Genomic DNA, 15358 nt, shown 5'->3' with positions numbered 1-15358 from the left:
GAATTGAATCGAACCAAATTAATTGTACTTTGGTTCAGTTCGAACCAAAATGCACGTTCAATTTAACCCTAGCAGTATAAAACCTGGACAGAGCCGAACACAAAGGTTCACAGTCAATAGGCCTACAATGTGGTAAGGAGGGTAAGTCAAAGACATCAAGCCCCAAGTAATATAAAAACAGGGAACAGAAAATAAAATTTACCCATTGAGATAATGAAAAATAAATAAGCATCATTTGTTTTTCTGGACTAGTATTAATAAAATTGCATCGGGATATAAATAATGTGGCCTCGAACAGGGGAGCAAATATGACAATGTAAATCTTTTGTTCCTTCAAATTGTGGTCTCAACTTCAATTTTCAACCACAATATTTTAAACAGCACATCACTCATGAATATCCGGATTTATATAATTACTAGAAGCTGTTTGAAAAAAAAAATACAAAAAAAAAAAAAGAAAAGAAAAAAAAAGCTTGTATAAACTATCTAGTAAGTAAACCATGCTCCCAAAAATGCTTCAATTCTGATGTCAAACCATTGCATTTGCTCCTAATAGGAGATTCCTTCGGCCAACTCAGCCTGCAACAGATTAATGGATTTCGGATCCACCACTTCACAATAGAAAAAACATAAAAAAATTAAAAGTGCAGCATATACAAGCATCATACCGAGCGATAAACTAGTCGTCCTCCATAGGCACCTCTGGAATGTCAGACAAATCCTCTTCAAAAGGTTTATTGATCACACCAACTGGATATGGTATGTAAAGTCAAGGGGAACACACAATATTTTCTTCGTTTTAATGTACTCTTAGAATTCAATGCTAATATGGCATTTGCGTGATCACATGCCATTTCCAGCTCATTGTCCAAAAAAGTTGGATTTTAGAAGCACTACGAAAAAAGTTGACTACTGTGAAGCAAATGAAAACACAAAGCAAAAAAGAAAAGGATATCGATTGACATAAGATCATCCTCTTTCTCTCCACGATTGCGGCTATGATCTAGTTCCCTTCTTATTTCAGGGGTTACCTACAATTGAATCACAGAATAGGGATTACATATTGCCACAAAGTTATATAAATTAAACTCTTTCTAGAGAAAATGCTCCTACCAAATAGTGCTTTTGCTTTTCAAGAAGATTTCTAAGATTATCTTTATCCTCTTTTTGTAATTCGTTTTTGTACCTACAAGAATGATGCACGGTAAACTGTATATGATGAAAAAGACAATAAGAAAAAAAAAAAAAATCAAGTCATTTAGGCAAGGAAGAAACTTTTAAAAAAATTGCTCACCTTTGCACAAATGTAAGAAGTGACTGGTGCCATATAACAGGCATTAGCCTTGTTTCCTCCAAGAATCTCATAAAATGTGCAACAACAGCATCGAGTACGCGATATGGTAAGGCATATTTTTTATCCAAAAGAAGCTTTATAAAGTAACTGCAACAAGTCATAAAACCAACATTGTCAAAACAGTGTTGCATAGGGGGGATCTTCTCCCTTTATACTAACAAGAAGAGTACTTCTAAACTGACCAATCATCAAATATTTAACTACATTATATTCAACAAATGTCATGTAACGACAGTGATTAACCTTATGCATTATACAGGGGAGGATTATTGAACAGATCTATATCTTTCTACTGAATCAGGACCTTAGGCCTCCCTTACCATCCCTTTCACCAGATGCATTAATTTTTTGGCTCGCATATTTTACAATTATTTAAATAATTAAAAAAAAAAATCTTAAATCCTTTCTTTCAAACTTTTATAGGCACAAGTACACCTATCTTGTGACCACATACTCATTTAAGAGAAGATGTCTCTTTATGTCTTTCAAACCATGTTGAAAATACTAATTGTTAAATGGTTGAATACCTCGTTGTGCCACAGTATTTCATCTCTGCAAGCTTCATTAATGCAACACTGCAAATACATCAAAATCATGTGTCAGAGATCCCAGATGGATTACAAGAAAAATGAATAAATATTATAACCTCCAACAAAAACAAAACATGAGAGAATCAACTTCCACAAGACAAGACAAAAACAAAGATGGAAATCTTATAGAAGCGTAGATTCCTAGCTAAAGAAATAAGATATAATCAGGAGATTTGTGCATGATCAATATTTAATTGGATTCACAAATTATTTGATTGATTCAAAAAGATTTAAGATGGAATTGACTACTGATAGCCTTGCTCAATCTAGGTGTTCATGGCATTCTAATCTACACAAACAAATTAAAAGCATTTAGTGATAAATAAATTTTAACGAAAATTCTGTCGAGAAAATTAACCATAATGGATTGACTCAGGCCAATTGGTAAAAACTAACCACAGTGGTTATCTTAGGGAGACTCAAATTACAACAAGCAGAAAGTAAATTCAAGATATAAAAAGTTCCAAATAATAGATTTCAACATCAACTTAATTTTAAAAAAAAAAAAAAAAAATCTTACACAATGTGATCTTAACAGTGGCTTCATTAGTTGTCACACAACAATTATAAGCACCCGGAAAAATGAAATTCAAAACTAAGAATACTATTTTCACAGTTCATACAATTAATTTTTATCTTCTGTTGAGAGAAAACAGAAGAAATTTAACAAAACAAAAAGTACAGCCAGTTACTAGTTTACAAGAACTTTGTGTCTTATACAAATTTAATATGGAATTTAAAGTAATAGAATTTGAAGATCTAATTATCCGCAACACTTGTCACATGGGCTGCTAGTAAAAAAAATTCAAATTGTTTGTCCTTCGATCATATAACTTAGATGACTTTATTACTTGTTAGGATTAAATTTCTATCAAGCACATCTTCATTTTAAAGGGTATGTTTGGAAGCCTTCTGTTATGCCAAAAGCCCAAAATTCATTTAAAATTCATGGACCAATACCAATCTTCATAGGGCAGCTACCGTACCTTGAATGAAGTGGAGGAATGGAGACCTTTTCTATAATGCTCCCAAAAATAACAGCTTCTCTTAGATTACACGTCCCTGACTGTTCAAGAAGAGGGTGAAATGGGGCCAAAGGGGAGTGCATTAGAATTATCAAAACATCCATTCCAAAGCCAGAAAAACATTTTCAGATCTAAGCATCCCATTCAAATAATAAAATTGAGGTGAAAATCACACTTCAAAAACTTGGTTTGGAGTAATACGAATAGACTAGCAAAGAAGGTTAAAAACAGAAAATCATGAATCCCTGCATGAAGCATACATCATGAACAATATATATTTCATAGGTAGATTGGAAAAATATTTCAAATCATGTGCTACAATGCAAACCACAATGCCACAACTTGATTTATTGTATGAAATAAAAAATAAAAAACAGAAATCAAGAGAACTCCATAATAATAATTTAGTGATGGTCCAATAATATGAATTAATGCTTCTGTTTTGCACCTCAAACTGGAATAATACCAACAGGCAAACTCAAGAACTTAACTTCAGTATAACAGAGAAGGAAATAAATGAATGAGCTGCCAAAATAAACAAGCAACACGCTTAAACTTCAAAACACTGCAATTAGGTGGGCAAGCATGGCATGTTTTGAGAATTGTATACCTCACACAACGGAAGAAGTATTCCTAAGAAAAAGGCAGCAGGCTTGTACAAAGACTTTTTCAAAGATTGATATAGGGCAAAATGCAAGCGCTTATGCTTCCGGATGTCTTCTCTCACTCGTGGGAGCAACACAAGCTTGTAGAAACGTTCTACCTTCTGCTTACCCAAATTGGAAGCAAAAATTCTCGTAGCTTGGTACATTGCATTTGGTGACCAATTCTCAGGCTCAGTCAAATATAGGACATCTTCCCATCGAGGCACTGAAGGGATGTGTTTGAATGGTTTGGGAACCTTGCCAGCAGTGTACTTACTAAGAAACTTGCCAACTCTGCATAAACAGTGAAAATTTAAGAAGAAGTTTAGCATTAGTCAAATCACATATATGCGTTTAAATATTATGTACTAACGAAAGAAAGGATAGGTTACTTACCCCTTATACAATTCTATGAGGGAGGTATCCAATTTAGGCAAAGGCCTAGCATCTGCAATCAACAAATGAAAACATATTAATGAAAAGATCTTCAGCTTAAGCTAATGACGCAATTTTGTTAGATTTGAGATTCAAGAAACAAGCAAGAACAATGAAATCATATTCCATTTCAACCTGAGCTGACATCTGAATCCTTCTCTTTAATTCTTGCGACAATGAGGTCTGCAAGAGTACGTTGTGGACCCGCAGACTTTGACAAGAATGCCTCTAATAGATTCTCATCATCTTCATCAATCTCGTTTAATAATTTCTCATCATGTTCATCATTCTCCTGAAATTCAAAAGAAACAAGACTATTTAATTTGGTCTCATCTACAAATCAATGCTTTTCAGCCAAGAGAAAAATAACAATTTAAAAAGTAACAAAATAACACAATTCAGCATTCATTTACATTTCCTATGTTTCCCCACAGATTCTCACTATCCTAAAAGAGCCAATAAACAAATAAATACGTTAAAAAGTCACAAATAACATTTTAGCTAGCGACACTCACTTCATAGCCGCCAAAACGGCTGTGCGTTTCAGAGAATCCACCGAAGTCATCGATGTCTTCCTCTTCCTCAGCTGCTTCATCCTTGCGCGGGTCTTCAGTGACGTTTAATAAGGAATTGTTAGGGTTTTGGGCACGGTTCTCCTCGTCCTCGACCTCCCTCTGCTGAGCCAGAGCCTCCTTGAGGATCTTCGAGCTCATGCCCGAAGATATCAGCTTCTCTTCCATCTGGTGCTGCTTGGACTTGGTTTGCTTCTTCGAGGCCACAGAGCCATTCTCTTCTGCGAGAAATGGCTCTGGATTCTGATGCCTCTCTCTCTGCCTCTTCTTCCCCATTGAAACTGCTACAGGCAAAGCTTTCTTCTTTTTTCTTTCTCTCTTTCTCTCGATGCTAAACCCCACCTTATTTCTTCAGTCTAAACCCTAACTACATACCGACAAATTGCCGAACAGGGAAAAAAAAAAAAAAAATTTATCTGCGACAAATTTTTTTTTTACACGTAGTGATCAGGTGCGGTGAGGCCTACGGTTTTGGCTACGCCAGCAAAGAAAGGGCCGAACCCGAAGGAGAAGGAACCACAAGGGCCCAACAAGAATGAATCACCAATAATTACTCTCCAAGGGCCGTTTGATAATTATTTTAATTTTAATTTTTAGTATTTATTTTGAGTTTTTCTATTTAAACCCCGCATTTTTCTTTGTTCACCTTAACTTTTAATTCAAATTTTCACAATTTTCTAAGAAAACTCCACTATCTTTTCAAACTACCCCTAAATACGCACCCAACAAAAAAAAAAATATATAAATAAATAAAACTCATCAACCTCACACCCCACACCCCGCTATCTTGCCTCTCACCACTCTAAGTTCACCTCAACCTCACATTACTTAAAGAGATAAAAATATTGTTGTCAAATATGTAGCAGCATTGAGAATGAACTAGGAGGTTTTGTGAAGAGAATAAGAGTAGTAGGTTTCTTGAATTGAAAGAGAAGAGTAATTTGGCAATAGAGTGTAGAGGAGTTTGTGTTTTTCTAAAACTTAATATGAAGAGTGGTGGGGTGTGTGGGGGTGTGTATATAAATGTATTAGGGTTAAGTATTAAGTTGGATGACCTTTTTTGTCTTTTTACACAATAATAAAACTTAAGAGCTTAATGATTAAAGTATTGGGGTGAGCAAAGAAAAGTGTGGGGTTTAAATAGAAAAACTTTTTATTTTTTGGGCTAAAGTATAGAGGAAAATGAGATTCAAATTTGGGGTCAGGATGAGAAGGGAGGAAGGAAAGAAGGAAGGAGTAACAAATTTGAAAACAATTTCAAATAGTTTCAGTTTTTCATTTTTGTTTTCACTTTTGTTACTCCTCCCTCCCATCCTCCTCTATCATCTTCCCTTTCAATCTCATCGTCTCTTTCATTCTCCCTCTTTTTCCTCTATACTTCTAGCAAAAAAAAAAAAAAAAAAGGTTATCAAACGGGTCCTAAACCACTCAAAAAATTTCTTAAAAAACTAGAAAGCAAAGAACAAAAGGAAGGCCTTTCAAATTTATTTTTAATACAAGCGATATTAAGAAAGAGAGGAATCAAACCTAGGACTTTGGATACAAGCCCCTTGCAGGAAAAGCCTACTTTTGATGGACTAAAGTGTTACTAAAATGTAGTTATGTTTTTTTTATTCTATAAAGATTATGTTTGTTTAATTTGATCATTGTCATCTATAAAAATTTGAACACAATCTCCTCTAATAAAACTGAAACTGAATGTCATTAAACCAAATGATTATAATCGAGAAAATCAACTTTGTACTAAGTGTAGTGGTTAAGGAGTGAAACTGGAAATAACTTGAATTTGAAATATGTGCACCAAACATTAGAAGATAAAATGGCTATTCAACTTCCTCTTTTTTTCTTCCTAGATCAGCGTTTTACTTTTTGACCAAAAAATATCAGCTTTTTATACTTAGTGGATGCCTTTAACATGCAGTGTGAACTTGTAAAAGTTATTGCACACAATCAAGACTGGTGGAATATACACGTTTTTCTGGTCTTTTTAAGAATTCTAAGGAACTTGGCAATAGCACAATTTGAAGCAAGCAATTCATTCGCTGGGCATTTACCACATAAGCCTTTGCAAACCACATTTTTAGCTGGCATTATAGTGGACTTGTAAGTTGAAGGATATGAGAAAATTTTCTGATCATGGCTTCGTTCTACTTGTTTTATCGTTGGCTGCCATACCATTCTGTTTCTGCATTAATTCAACAGCCAGCTGCGTAGAAAGAGACAGAGAAGCTCTTACAAAGTTCCAGCAAAGTTTTCAAGATACACCAGACGGGTTCTCCTCTTGGAAAGGCAAAGACTGCTGCAAATGGAAAGGAGTGAGTTGTGATGATCAAAGTGCAGGACATGTTGTCAAGCTTGATCTTCGAGCTAAACGCCTCCGAACAGAGGTTCACTTTCAGGCGACTGAGGTTAGCTTATCTTGTTTGCTGGAGTTGAAATATTTGAAATATTTGGATTTGAGTGGAAACAATTTAGGCGATGGACCAATCCCCAAGTTTTTTGGTTCCATGAAGCAGCTGAAATATCTTAATTTATCTTCAACACAATTTTCTGGGACGGTTCCCCATCATATTGGAAACCTTACTAGCTTGCAGATTCTTGATCTCAGTAACCAACCATTGTTGATTGTAGATGATCTTCTATGGCTTTCTCGTCTGTCGTCTTTGCATCACCTTGATATGAGTGACTTGTACTTTGAGGAGACACTAAACTTAATGCAGGTACTCAGCATGCTTCCTTCTTTGCTTTGGTTACGATTGTCGAATTGTGGACTTGATGAAACTCAATTTCCAGGGGGTGGCACCAATGCCACTTTTCTCCACAACCTTCAATCCTTAGATCTTGCAAACAATGGACTTCTTGGTCCAATTCCTGATGCTCTTCGAAACATGACTTCCCTTAGAAGACTTGATCTTTCATTCAACATTTTGCAATCATCAATTCCTGCCTGGTTGGGAAATCTTGAGAACCTTGTCCATCTCAATCTTTCTCACAATGTCTTCAATAGTATTGAAGGTGGGCTATTGTCAATATTCAGAAATGCATGCCATCTAAAATCATTAGACTTGTCGCTGAACCAATTTCAAGGAGATATATTAGGAACTCGTGGAACTTTATCTGGATGCACTGAATATGATTTAGACACACTGAGGTTAGTCAACAGTGGAGCTAGTGGCCGTTTGCCAGATTGGCTGGGGAAGCTAAGAAATTTGAAATACCTTGACTTTCAGATGAATTCATTCAGCGGCCCTATTCCATTTTCCCTAGGGAATTTGTCAACCTTGAGAGAATTGTATCTTTCACACAATCAATTGAATGGGACAGTTCCTGAGAGTCTAGGGCAACTTTCAAACCTTACAGTCTTAGATCTTTCTTCAAATAATATAGATGGCATAGTTTCTGAAGTCCACTTTGCCAACCTCTCAAAGTTGGAAATATTGAACTTTGCCCTCAACCATTTGACAATCCGGGTAAAGTCCAACTGGGAGCCTCCTTTTCAGCTCAAACATGTAAGGATGGAATCTTGCAAGTTCGGGACGCAATTTCCTCAATGGCTTCTAACACAGAAGACCATCACATTAGATTTGTCCAATGCTAGTATCTCAGGAACGATACCAAAATCGCTTCATGGCTTGCATCTAACCTACTTGGATCTATCATACAATGAGATAACTGGATCCCTTCCACAAAAATTTTCTGATGGGATGCCTAGATTGGATAGTTTATTTCTTGGCAGTAACCATATAAAGGGTTCAGTACCAACCTCATTGTGCAACATAGAGACTTTGGGTGCTCTCGATCTCTCAAAGAACAGGTTATCTGGTGAAATTCCTGGATGTTTGAAGAATCTCCAAAACTTGTATGCTGTGGACCTCTCATCAAACAACCTGTCAGGGGTTATTCCCAGCTCAGTTGGTTATCTTCGGCATCTAGTATGGTTGAACTTGAACAACAATAGTCTTCATGGGGAACTCCCTTCGGCCTTGAGAAATTGCTCTTATCTGAAACATTTGGATCTTGGCAATAATAGATTGTCAGGGCATATACCTGCGTGGATTGGAGATAGCTTTGAGTTCTTGATAATTCTCCGCTTACGGAGTAATACGTTCAATGGCAGTATTCCTTCACAACTGTGCCAACTTTCCCCACTGCAGGTCTTGGACCTTGCACATAATGATCTAACAGGAATCATCCCTCACTGCTTTGACTATCTCAATGGAATGCAGTTGGTGCAGTACTCAACCAACCAACCAGAATCAGATCAGCAGGGGTATGATATTGATGCAGAACCAAACAACAAGAATATCTGGCAGGTTTTAAAGGGAAGGGAATACGAATCTGCAAGGATTTCATCTCTAGGAGTTAGTATGGACCTCTCAAGTAATAATTTGGTTGGATTCATACCTGACGAATTGACATCCCTTTCTGGATTGCTTGGCCTGAATTTGTCACATAATCATTTGGAAGGAAGCATCCCTCAAAAGATAGGCGAATTGAAGTCATTAGAATCTTTCGATATATCAAACAATCAACTTTCCGGCACAATTCCAATGAGCATGTGGTCCTTGGCAATGGCAACATTAAGCCACCTCAACTTATCATACAACAACTTATCTGGCCCACTTCCAAAAGTTTATGAGGTACAGCCTTTTGATTCAAATAGTTTTACTGGCAACTCACTACTCTGCGGAGCTCCACTACCAAAGAACTGCTCAGGTGATGATGAGCTGCATCAGATTCCTACAAGCACCAGCAATGTAGACCATGATTCTGAAGAAGCTGGCGAAGATGGTTATGAAATATTATGGTCTTGCCTTGTCGTAATGCTTGGATTTGCAATGGGGTTTTGGGGAGTTATCGGGCCTCTAATGCTCAACAAGAGCTGGAGACATGCATATTTTCGATACGTGGATGAAGCCAAGGACTGGATATTTGTTGCAGTAGCAGTGAAGATGCGAAGCTGGAGAAGATGGGAAGAGGCCATGTAGATGATTACAAAGGAGACTGAGTATGTGTTGTTGGAAACAAAATTTAAAATCCTTCAGAACTTTTCTCCTTGTGCATCTTTGGCAAGCAAAAAGCATATGATTAAAATATGTGATGTTCCATGCTGTAATACTTTTGAAAGTATACAGACAATTGTGTGAGTAGCGAGCTAGAGATTTGACCCAGAAGCAGAGCCATAAATAAGGAAATCCATTACATATTTTTTTGGGCTGGTAAAAGGAACTTCATAAAAAAGAACTTGGAACTAAGGGCTTAAGTAAAAAAAGCTTCATAATTTAATCACATTTTAAAGGGCTTAGGTAAAAAACCCTGTCCCCATTCAATGATACAAGTATAGTAACTGATGAAAAACAAAGAGCCATAGCAGTAGCCATTACCAAAAAGAGAAACAAAAAGGCATGGTAGACAACGAGAGTAAAATAAATTATTGTTTATAAAAACCTGAAAACAATATTATTAAAATAAAATAGACTCAGTTCATAACAGAAAGAGGCAATATGAACTTGAGCTAAAAGATACATGAAGTGTACTGTTGTTCTGTTTCAATAGGCTGTCAAACAAGCCAGTTCTGAAGTCTAAGATCTGCAAATATTCACAATATTCCAATGTGCGATACACTCTGAATATGCTATTTGGATCACAATATTAAATGACAGCATACTTCTGTGTCCAGGAAACTATTCTGAATTTTGGCTTTGCAAATTACTTTACTGGCAGCGAAATTGACTGCTCTGCCAAACCTGAAAAGAATAAATTAAATTACAAAACTAAACATGTGACTCATAAGTTCCTTTTCAATTCATATCACAATGTATGGTCACGTTTCTTCTTTCTATTTTTCAATATTCAAAATGCTAGATGTGCCCAGTTCTCATCAATGCATGGAGTAATGAAAAGTAGGGGAAGCAAATGCATTGGTCCAATATGTCCAAGCAACACGAAGTTTGTCCAAGAACTTTGGTTGCACAAAATAAATGTTAAATGGTACATGACATTACCTCAACGACCAAACAACTTTCGACTGGAACCAGAAATCAATCTAAATTTTTAGAGATAACCTGCAATATCAAAACTTCTTCATCAGATTCATAGCCATGCAAAGTATCGTAAAAGGAAATCTAGGGACTGCAGGAAGAGGAGAAAGAACAACGCTCAAAAGCATAGATAACATAAAATCCAATCAATTAATAATTGCTACATCAGGCTGAAGTGACCAGGGTAATGATTGTTAAGAAATGGCTCTTTTTTAACATAAAAATACAAAAATAAAAATTTCTAGCCAAATAGATATGAAGCAAAACAGATTATGACATACAGTTGATAACTAAGACTGATTTGCACGCATATTGTTAACTTGCCTCTAGTATTAATGCTTTCGCATGCTCTTCCCACTCAGTAGCCCACCTCCTAGAAGAAGACATTTCCAATGCACCATTACGGAGACCCTTCAGTGAATCACATGCATCTGGAAAACCCTTGAACAGCATCTGTGCAGGTGAGAAATGAATATTATCATGAAGAAAGTGCACTAAGCAATATTCCAAAATTTGTAAGCCATTAAATGAAGCAATTGAGTACAGTAGTTAGTCTGCCATGCATGTTAGTTTCATCTATTAACCACTAAATCCATAAGGAGACTACCAGAGATTCAGAAGGGAATGGTACCAAAGAACAAAGAAATAGAACATTTCCTGCACTATAAGTTACAAGAACTGCATATGGGGTCCAAAGATACTACATAAAGGATGTCCAAAGTCAAGCATAAATCTTAAAAAGAGATTGTAGAAGAAAATTCAATCTAGGAAATGCAGTCATGAAACAAATCCTCTGTGACATGGATTAAGGAAATAAATTATTTGGCTGAGTCACTAACATGGTTCACAGGCTAATCAAAAAACATATAGGAGTGGCAAAATACTGACTTCAGTTAGTTCACCACGGACAAGTATCATGGGATGTCATCCATCCCAAACCTAGATCCAGCAGAAGCAGGCATAAAACTGTCCTATTTCACATTCAGAATAGGACCAGAAGCATCATGCAACCCACATGTTTGACTATTCAAAATTGGCTAACCAAAAGCTGAAACCTGCCTGCAAGGCAACTGGGATGCAAGGAAAAAAGATATAGATATACCTAAGAATAGAAAGCTATGTATGCATGAATTATTTTAATCATTTTAATGTAGCAGCCAAAGCATCGTAACAGACAAACAAGCAAAACTTTCATGCAATTGCTACCTGTATACTTAAAATTAATTTGTAACAGTAAAACATCCAGCCAAGTTGACAAACTTACCAAAAGTTCATCAGCTAGCTCTGAAGACGATGAAAATAGAAGGCCGTTTTTCTCAACTTGCACTAATTCCTTGATGCTTTGAACAAAGATTTACATAACCAAGGACATCATATTTTAATGTACAACATCCCAAATAAACATATAGTACATGAAAATAAGTATTCCGCACAAAAATAATGTACCTAATAAAAACAAAGAGTTTACCATGAGTAGGAAACAGCACAAACGGGCAGCCCACAACCGAACATGTCCACAACCTAATGCCAGAAAATTGTACAAAAAAGGAAAGTGAAAAGCAGTTCGAGAAGATACATATTACTGCAATCTTATCTAGTGCAGCATCCAGTTCATGTTGTACCTTCATGGGAAGATCCAACCCTGATGAGGATGTATGCAAGCATACACCAAGATCTGCTGACCCTGTAAATGTAAACTTATAACACTGAGTACTTTCCAAATATAATGTACAAGGACCAATGGGAACAAAAGTATAAGCAATTGGAATAAACGACCTACCAAGAAGCAATGGATAGTCCTCAGCTGACAACCACATAGTACGAAATGCCACCCTTTTGAGGTGCAATCTGCTAATTTTTTCTTCATACTTTTCTTTTTCAGGCCCCTTACCTATATGTATCAAATCAGAATGAAAGTGCGTAAGATGACCCTATTCTCTTTCAAAGCACATACATAAAGCTAAAAGGAACCTGACATCCTAGAACGAAAAACATTGTGCTCACCTGTAATGACGAATAACAGCCTCGGATACAAGTATTGCTTCCCACTCTGCATTTCCTTCCAAAGAGCCTCTTCTTGAATAGAATCATCTTCATTCAAAATAGCAGCAACACGCCTGTCATACATGACAGCTGCTTCCAGGAGAATGCCAAAATCCTCATCGGGAGTCCTGTAAAGCACCACTCAAACCCAAAGTATGATAAATATTCTACCACAACCATAAAAATAAAAATAAAAGAAAAGGTACAAAAGCAAAATATTTCTAAACATGGGATTTGTCTTTTATCTCTACCAATGTGATAAAAATAGATTTAGCTCAAAACACTTGATGTTATGAAGCGTTTCTACACCAGTTAAAATTTGCATGGGAGACTCTCAACCTTATTTCTACCTAATTATGCTCCTTGTTAGTAAAGCCAATCACTATTGTCAGTCACTAGTGTCTGTCTAAAACAGAAAGCTAAAGAAAACACCATATAACATGTCAACATCATACACGAAACCCAATTCTAATTTTCATGCAACAGATTGGCAGATTTGGAGCACATACACCCTCATGTTAAATGGAACATTTTTCACTACATCAGCTTACCAGCTTGTACTGCTAACTATGAGTGCCGGCCTGTCTAGCTTTGAAGTAATGTCCGTGCCAACCAGAGTGCTAAACACAGTCTCATTTATGTCCTTATTCAACATTTCCCCGGTTCCTGTGACATATTAAAAGAACATAATTAACCTTCGAAGTTCAGTTGTGATGCAATTTATAGATTTACAGAAACTGATAATACATTACCAGTGCTAGTGCAATCTTGAACACCAAGTGGCTTCCTCAGACTTTTATCTAATCTGCAGAACAACTGCAAATAATTCAAATGTTGTGCCAAATTCTCTAAATCGAAAAAGAAGAGTCAAAACAAGCAGAGCATCAGCATCAACACCTTATGCTTTTCTTCAAGTGAAGCAGGACGGAAAAACTCAGGAGGCTGATCATATAGAACCGTGGCTCTGATAATTTGTGATACAAGAGAAGACGTAAAAAAAACATTACTTGATAATGATATTTTCTGAAGTATAATGCAGTAAATTGTGCATATTGAGCTGACCATCTTACTTAATTCCCCAATTTTGAGCCAATTCATGTTGCATTGCCCTCGTTACACATAGGGAACCATCTGCCATCTTCCCGAAATGCCTCTCAAACCTAAGCAGGCAAGAGAAACTCAATCTAGTGCACCATCAAGAACATGCCGTCAAAAGAAAAGTCTAAAAAGTAATTGAAAGATACCAACGGTATATTGCCACAAATCGACTACTTCTTCCAAGGGACAGTGCCAGTAACGTATATCCAAAATTATGCCAATCAACAATAAATGCAGATCGCCTAAGCCAGCTTGCCCATTTTACAGCCACTAAGGTTGGAACAGAAGGTGGATTCTGTAAAAGCAAAATGAATCAAATTTTTTTCTTTTTACATTCAAGTCATTGGTACTTCACATATAAATATTGGGACCAAATTTTTTTGCCTAAAAATTATGCAAATGATAGACTGATCAATAAAATTCGGGAAATAGTCAAAGAAAAACAAAACACTGTCTAGTTTATAAAGGTTCTGCTAGCTTTTTAACAATACAACCTTCAATTTTCCTAATTGGAGAAATGAAAGCTCACCTGCACTAGAAAAACATCAGGCGCGGGTATCTTAATACAAAGAAACCAAAGAAGCACTAAAACTTGAATCACTGGCTTGATCAAAAGCACCAAGGGCTTAAGTATGCTGGGTACGCCACGTGGAAATGTTGGCCACTGCTGCTGCAAATCAGAATCAGAAAAACTTTACTCTTGTAGAAGACCAATAAACAATTTTATGGTAAAATACCGTGGTGAAAAGAAAAATACACGTCAACAATAAATACCATTTTGTGTATGTGAATAGACTGATGTTCTAGTACAGCAGAATGGGGTTCAGAACCTGACCAACATTCAAACTCAAAGATAAATCAGCACCATTAATTTATCCTTTGTTCTCACTGACAAGTACACATCTCTTATGAAGTCACATATGGATTCAAATTTTCTCAAGAATGCATGTATTATACCATCAAAGAAAAGGATGTACCTCCATATGCAACAATATCTACCTCCAGAGATACCTGAACGCATTTTCAACAGTAAAAGTCACAAAAGGGTCCAAATTTTTCATGGAACAATGAACAGTCGTGACTTCAAAATTACATTGCCAAAGCATAACATAGAAAATTAAAAATTGGGCTGTTGCTAAATTGGCAATGTTTATTCAAGTAGAGTTACATACCTGACGGGCAAGCGAAAGAGCATGATATTGCATACGGGGGCTGCGCCCAATGTCACCTAACACCACCACGCAAGCCCTCCCTCTCTTCCCTCCTATAATCAAATTACAAACTTCTCATAAATCTGAATATGAACTACGAAGAACACGAGGTTTTAAAAAAATAAAAATAAAAAGCTTACCTTTTGCAGCCATCTCTGTGCGTCTTGGACTCTGATCTGTGACAGAGTGGTGTCAAGGTGCAGACTTGCTGTTGAAGTCTTGAAGAAGACGAAGGGAGATAGTTGGGATGTCAAGGTGGGCCGATTGAGTGGGCTTGGGAGACTCGATTTGACCCAATTTTGTACGAGAAAAAAATAAAATGGGCCTACCCGAATTGGTCTTTCA

The 15358-nt window shown here is 36.5% G+C and overlaps 3 protein-coding genes across 7 annotated transcripts; 1 reads left to right on the top strand and 2 right to left on the bottom strand.

Moving 5' to 3' along the window:
* Positions 1 to 225: 225 nt before the first annotated feature.
* On the bottom strand, positions 226 to 5013 carry LOC117626667 (bystin). The gene is made up of 11 exons (XM_034358464.1): positions 4564 to 5013; positions 4184 to 4340; positions 4010 to 4061; positions 3580 to 3907; positions 2931 to 3010; positions 1882 to 1929; positions 1295 to 1441; positions 1114 to 1186; positions 956 to 1031; positions 669 to 759; positions 226 to 579 (listed from the first exon to the last, which is right to left on the bottom strand). The coding sequence occupies exons 1-10, from the start codon at positions 4894 to 4896 to the stop codon at positions 680 to 682; spliced, it is 1374 nt and encodes a 457-aa protein (XP_034214355.1). The 5' UTR covers positions 4897 to 5013; the 3' UTR covers positions 226 to 579; positions 669 to 679.
* Positions 5014 to 6737: 1724 nt separating this feature from the next.
* LOC117625273 (receptor-like protein EIX2) lies at positions 6738 to 9824 on the top strand. Its single transcript, XM_034356862.1, has one exon. It carries the CDS (start codon positions 6738 to 6740, stop codon positions 9606 to 9608), a length of 2871 nt encoding a protein of 956 aa, XP_034212753.1. The 3' UTR covers positions 9609 to 9824.
* A 227-nt stretch (positions 9825 to 10051) lies between these two features.
* LOC117626666 (UDP-glycosyltransferase TURAN) lies at positions 10052 to 15323 on the bottom strand. Of its 5 annotated transcripts, none has more exons than XM_034358460.1 (18): positions 15154 to 15318; positions 14975 to 15066; positions 14780 to 14813; positions 14577 to 14632; positions 14332 to 14469; positions 13949 to 14097; positions 13775 to 13864; positions 13602 to 13668; positions 13457 to 13520; positions 13256 to 13370; positions 12666 to 12832; positions 12442 to 12552; positions 12284 to 12345; positions 12130 to 12182; positions 11926 to 12001; positions 10986 to 11114; positions 10626 to 10685; positions 10052 to 10367 (listed from the first exon to the last, which is right to left on the bottom strand). In XM_034358460.1, the coding sequence occupies exons 1-17, from the start codon at positions 15164 to 15166 to the stop codon at positions 10662 to 10664; spliced, it is 1440 nt and encodes a 479-aa protein (XP_034214351.1). In that variant the 5' UTR covers positions 15167 to 15318; the 3' UTR covers positions 10052 to 10367; positions 10626 to 10661. The 5 variants fall into 5 exon arrangements, with proteins under 5 accessions (XP_034214351.1, XP_034214350.1, XP_034214353.1 ...); XM_034358459.1 differs by having other exon boundaries at positions 14332 to 14472; positions 15154 to 15315; XM_034358462.1 differs by lacking the exon at positions 15154 to 15318 and having other exon boundaries at positions 14332 to 14472; positions 14577 to 14690; positions 14975 to 15032.
* Positions 15324 to 15358: the final 35 nt, after the last annotated feature.

Source organism: Prunus dulcis, chromosome 4 (genome assembly GCF_902201215.1).
Source record: "Prunus dulcis chromosome 4, ALMONDv2, whole genome shotgun sequence".
Taxonomy (NCBI): Eukaryota; Viridiplantae; Streptophyta; class Magnoliopsida; order Rosales; family Rosaceae; genus Prunus; species Prunus dulcis.
This window is presented reverse-complemented; position numbering and strand designations above follow the sequence as displayed.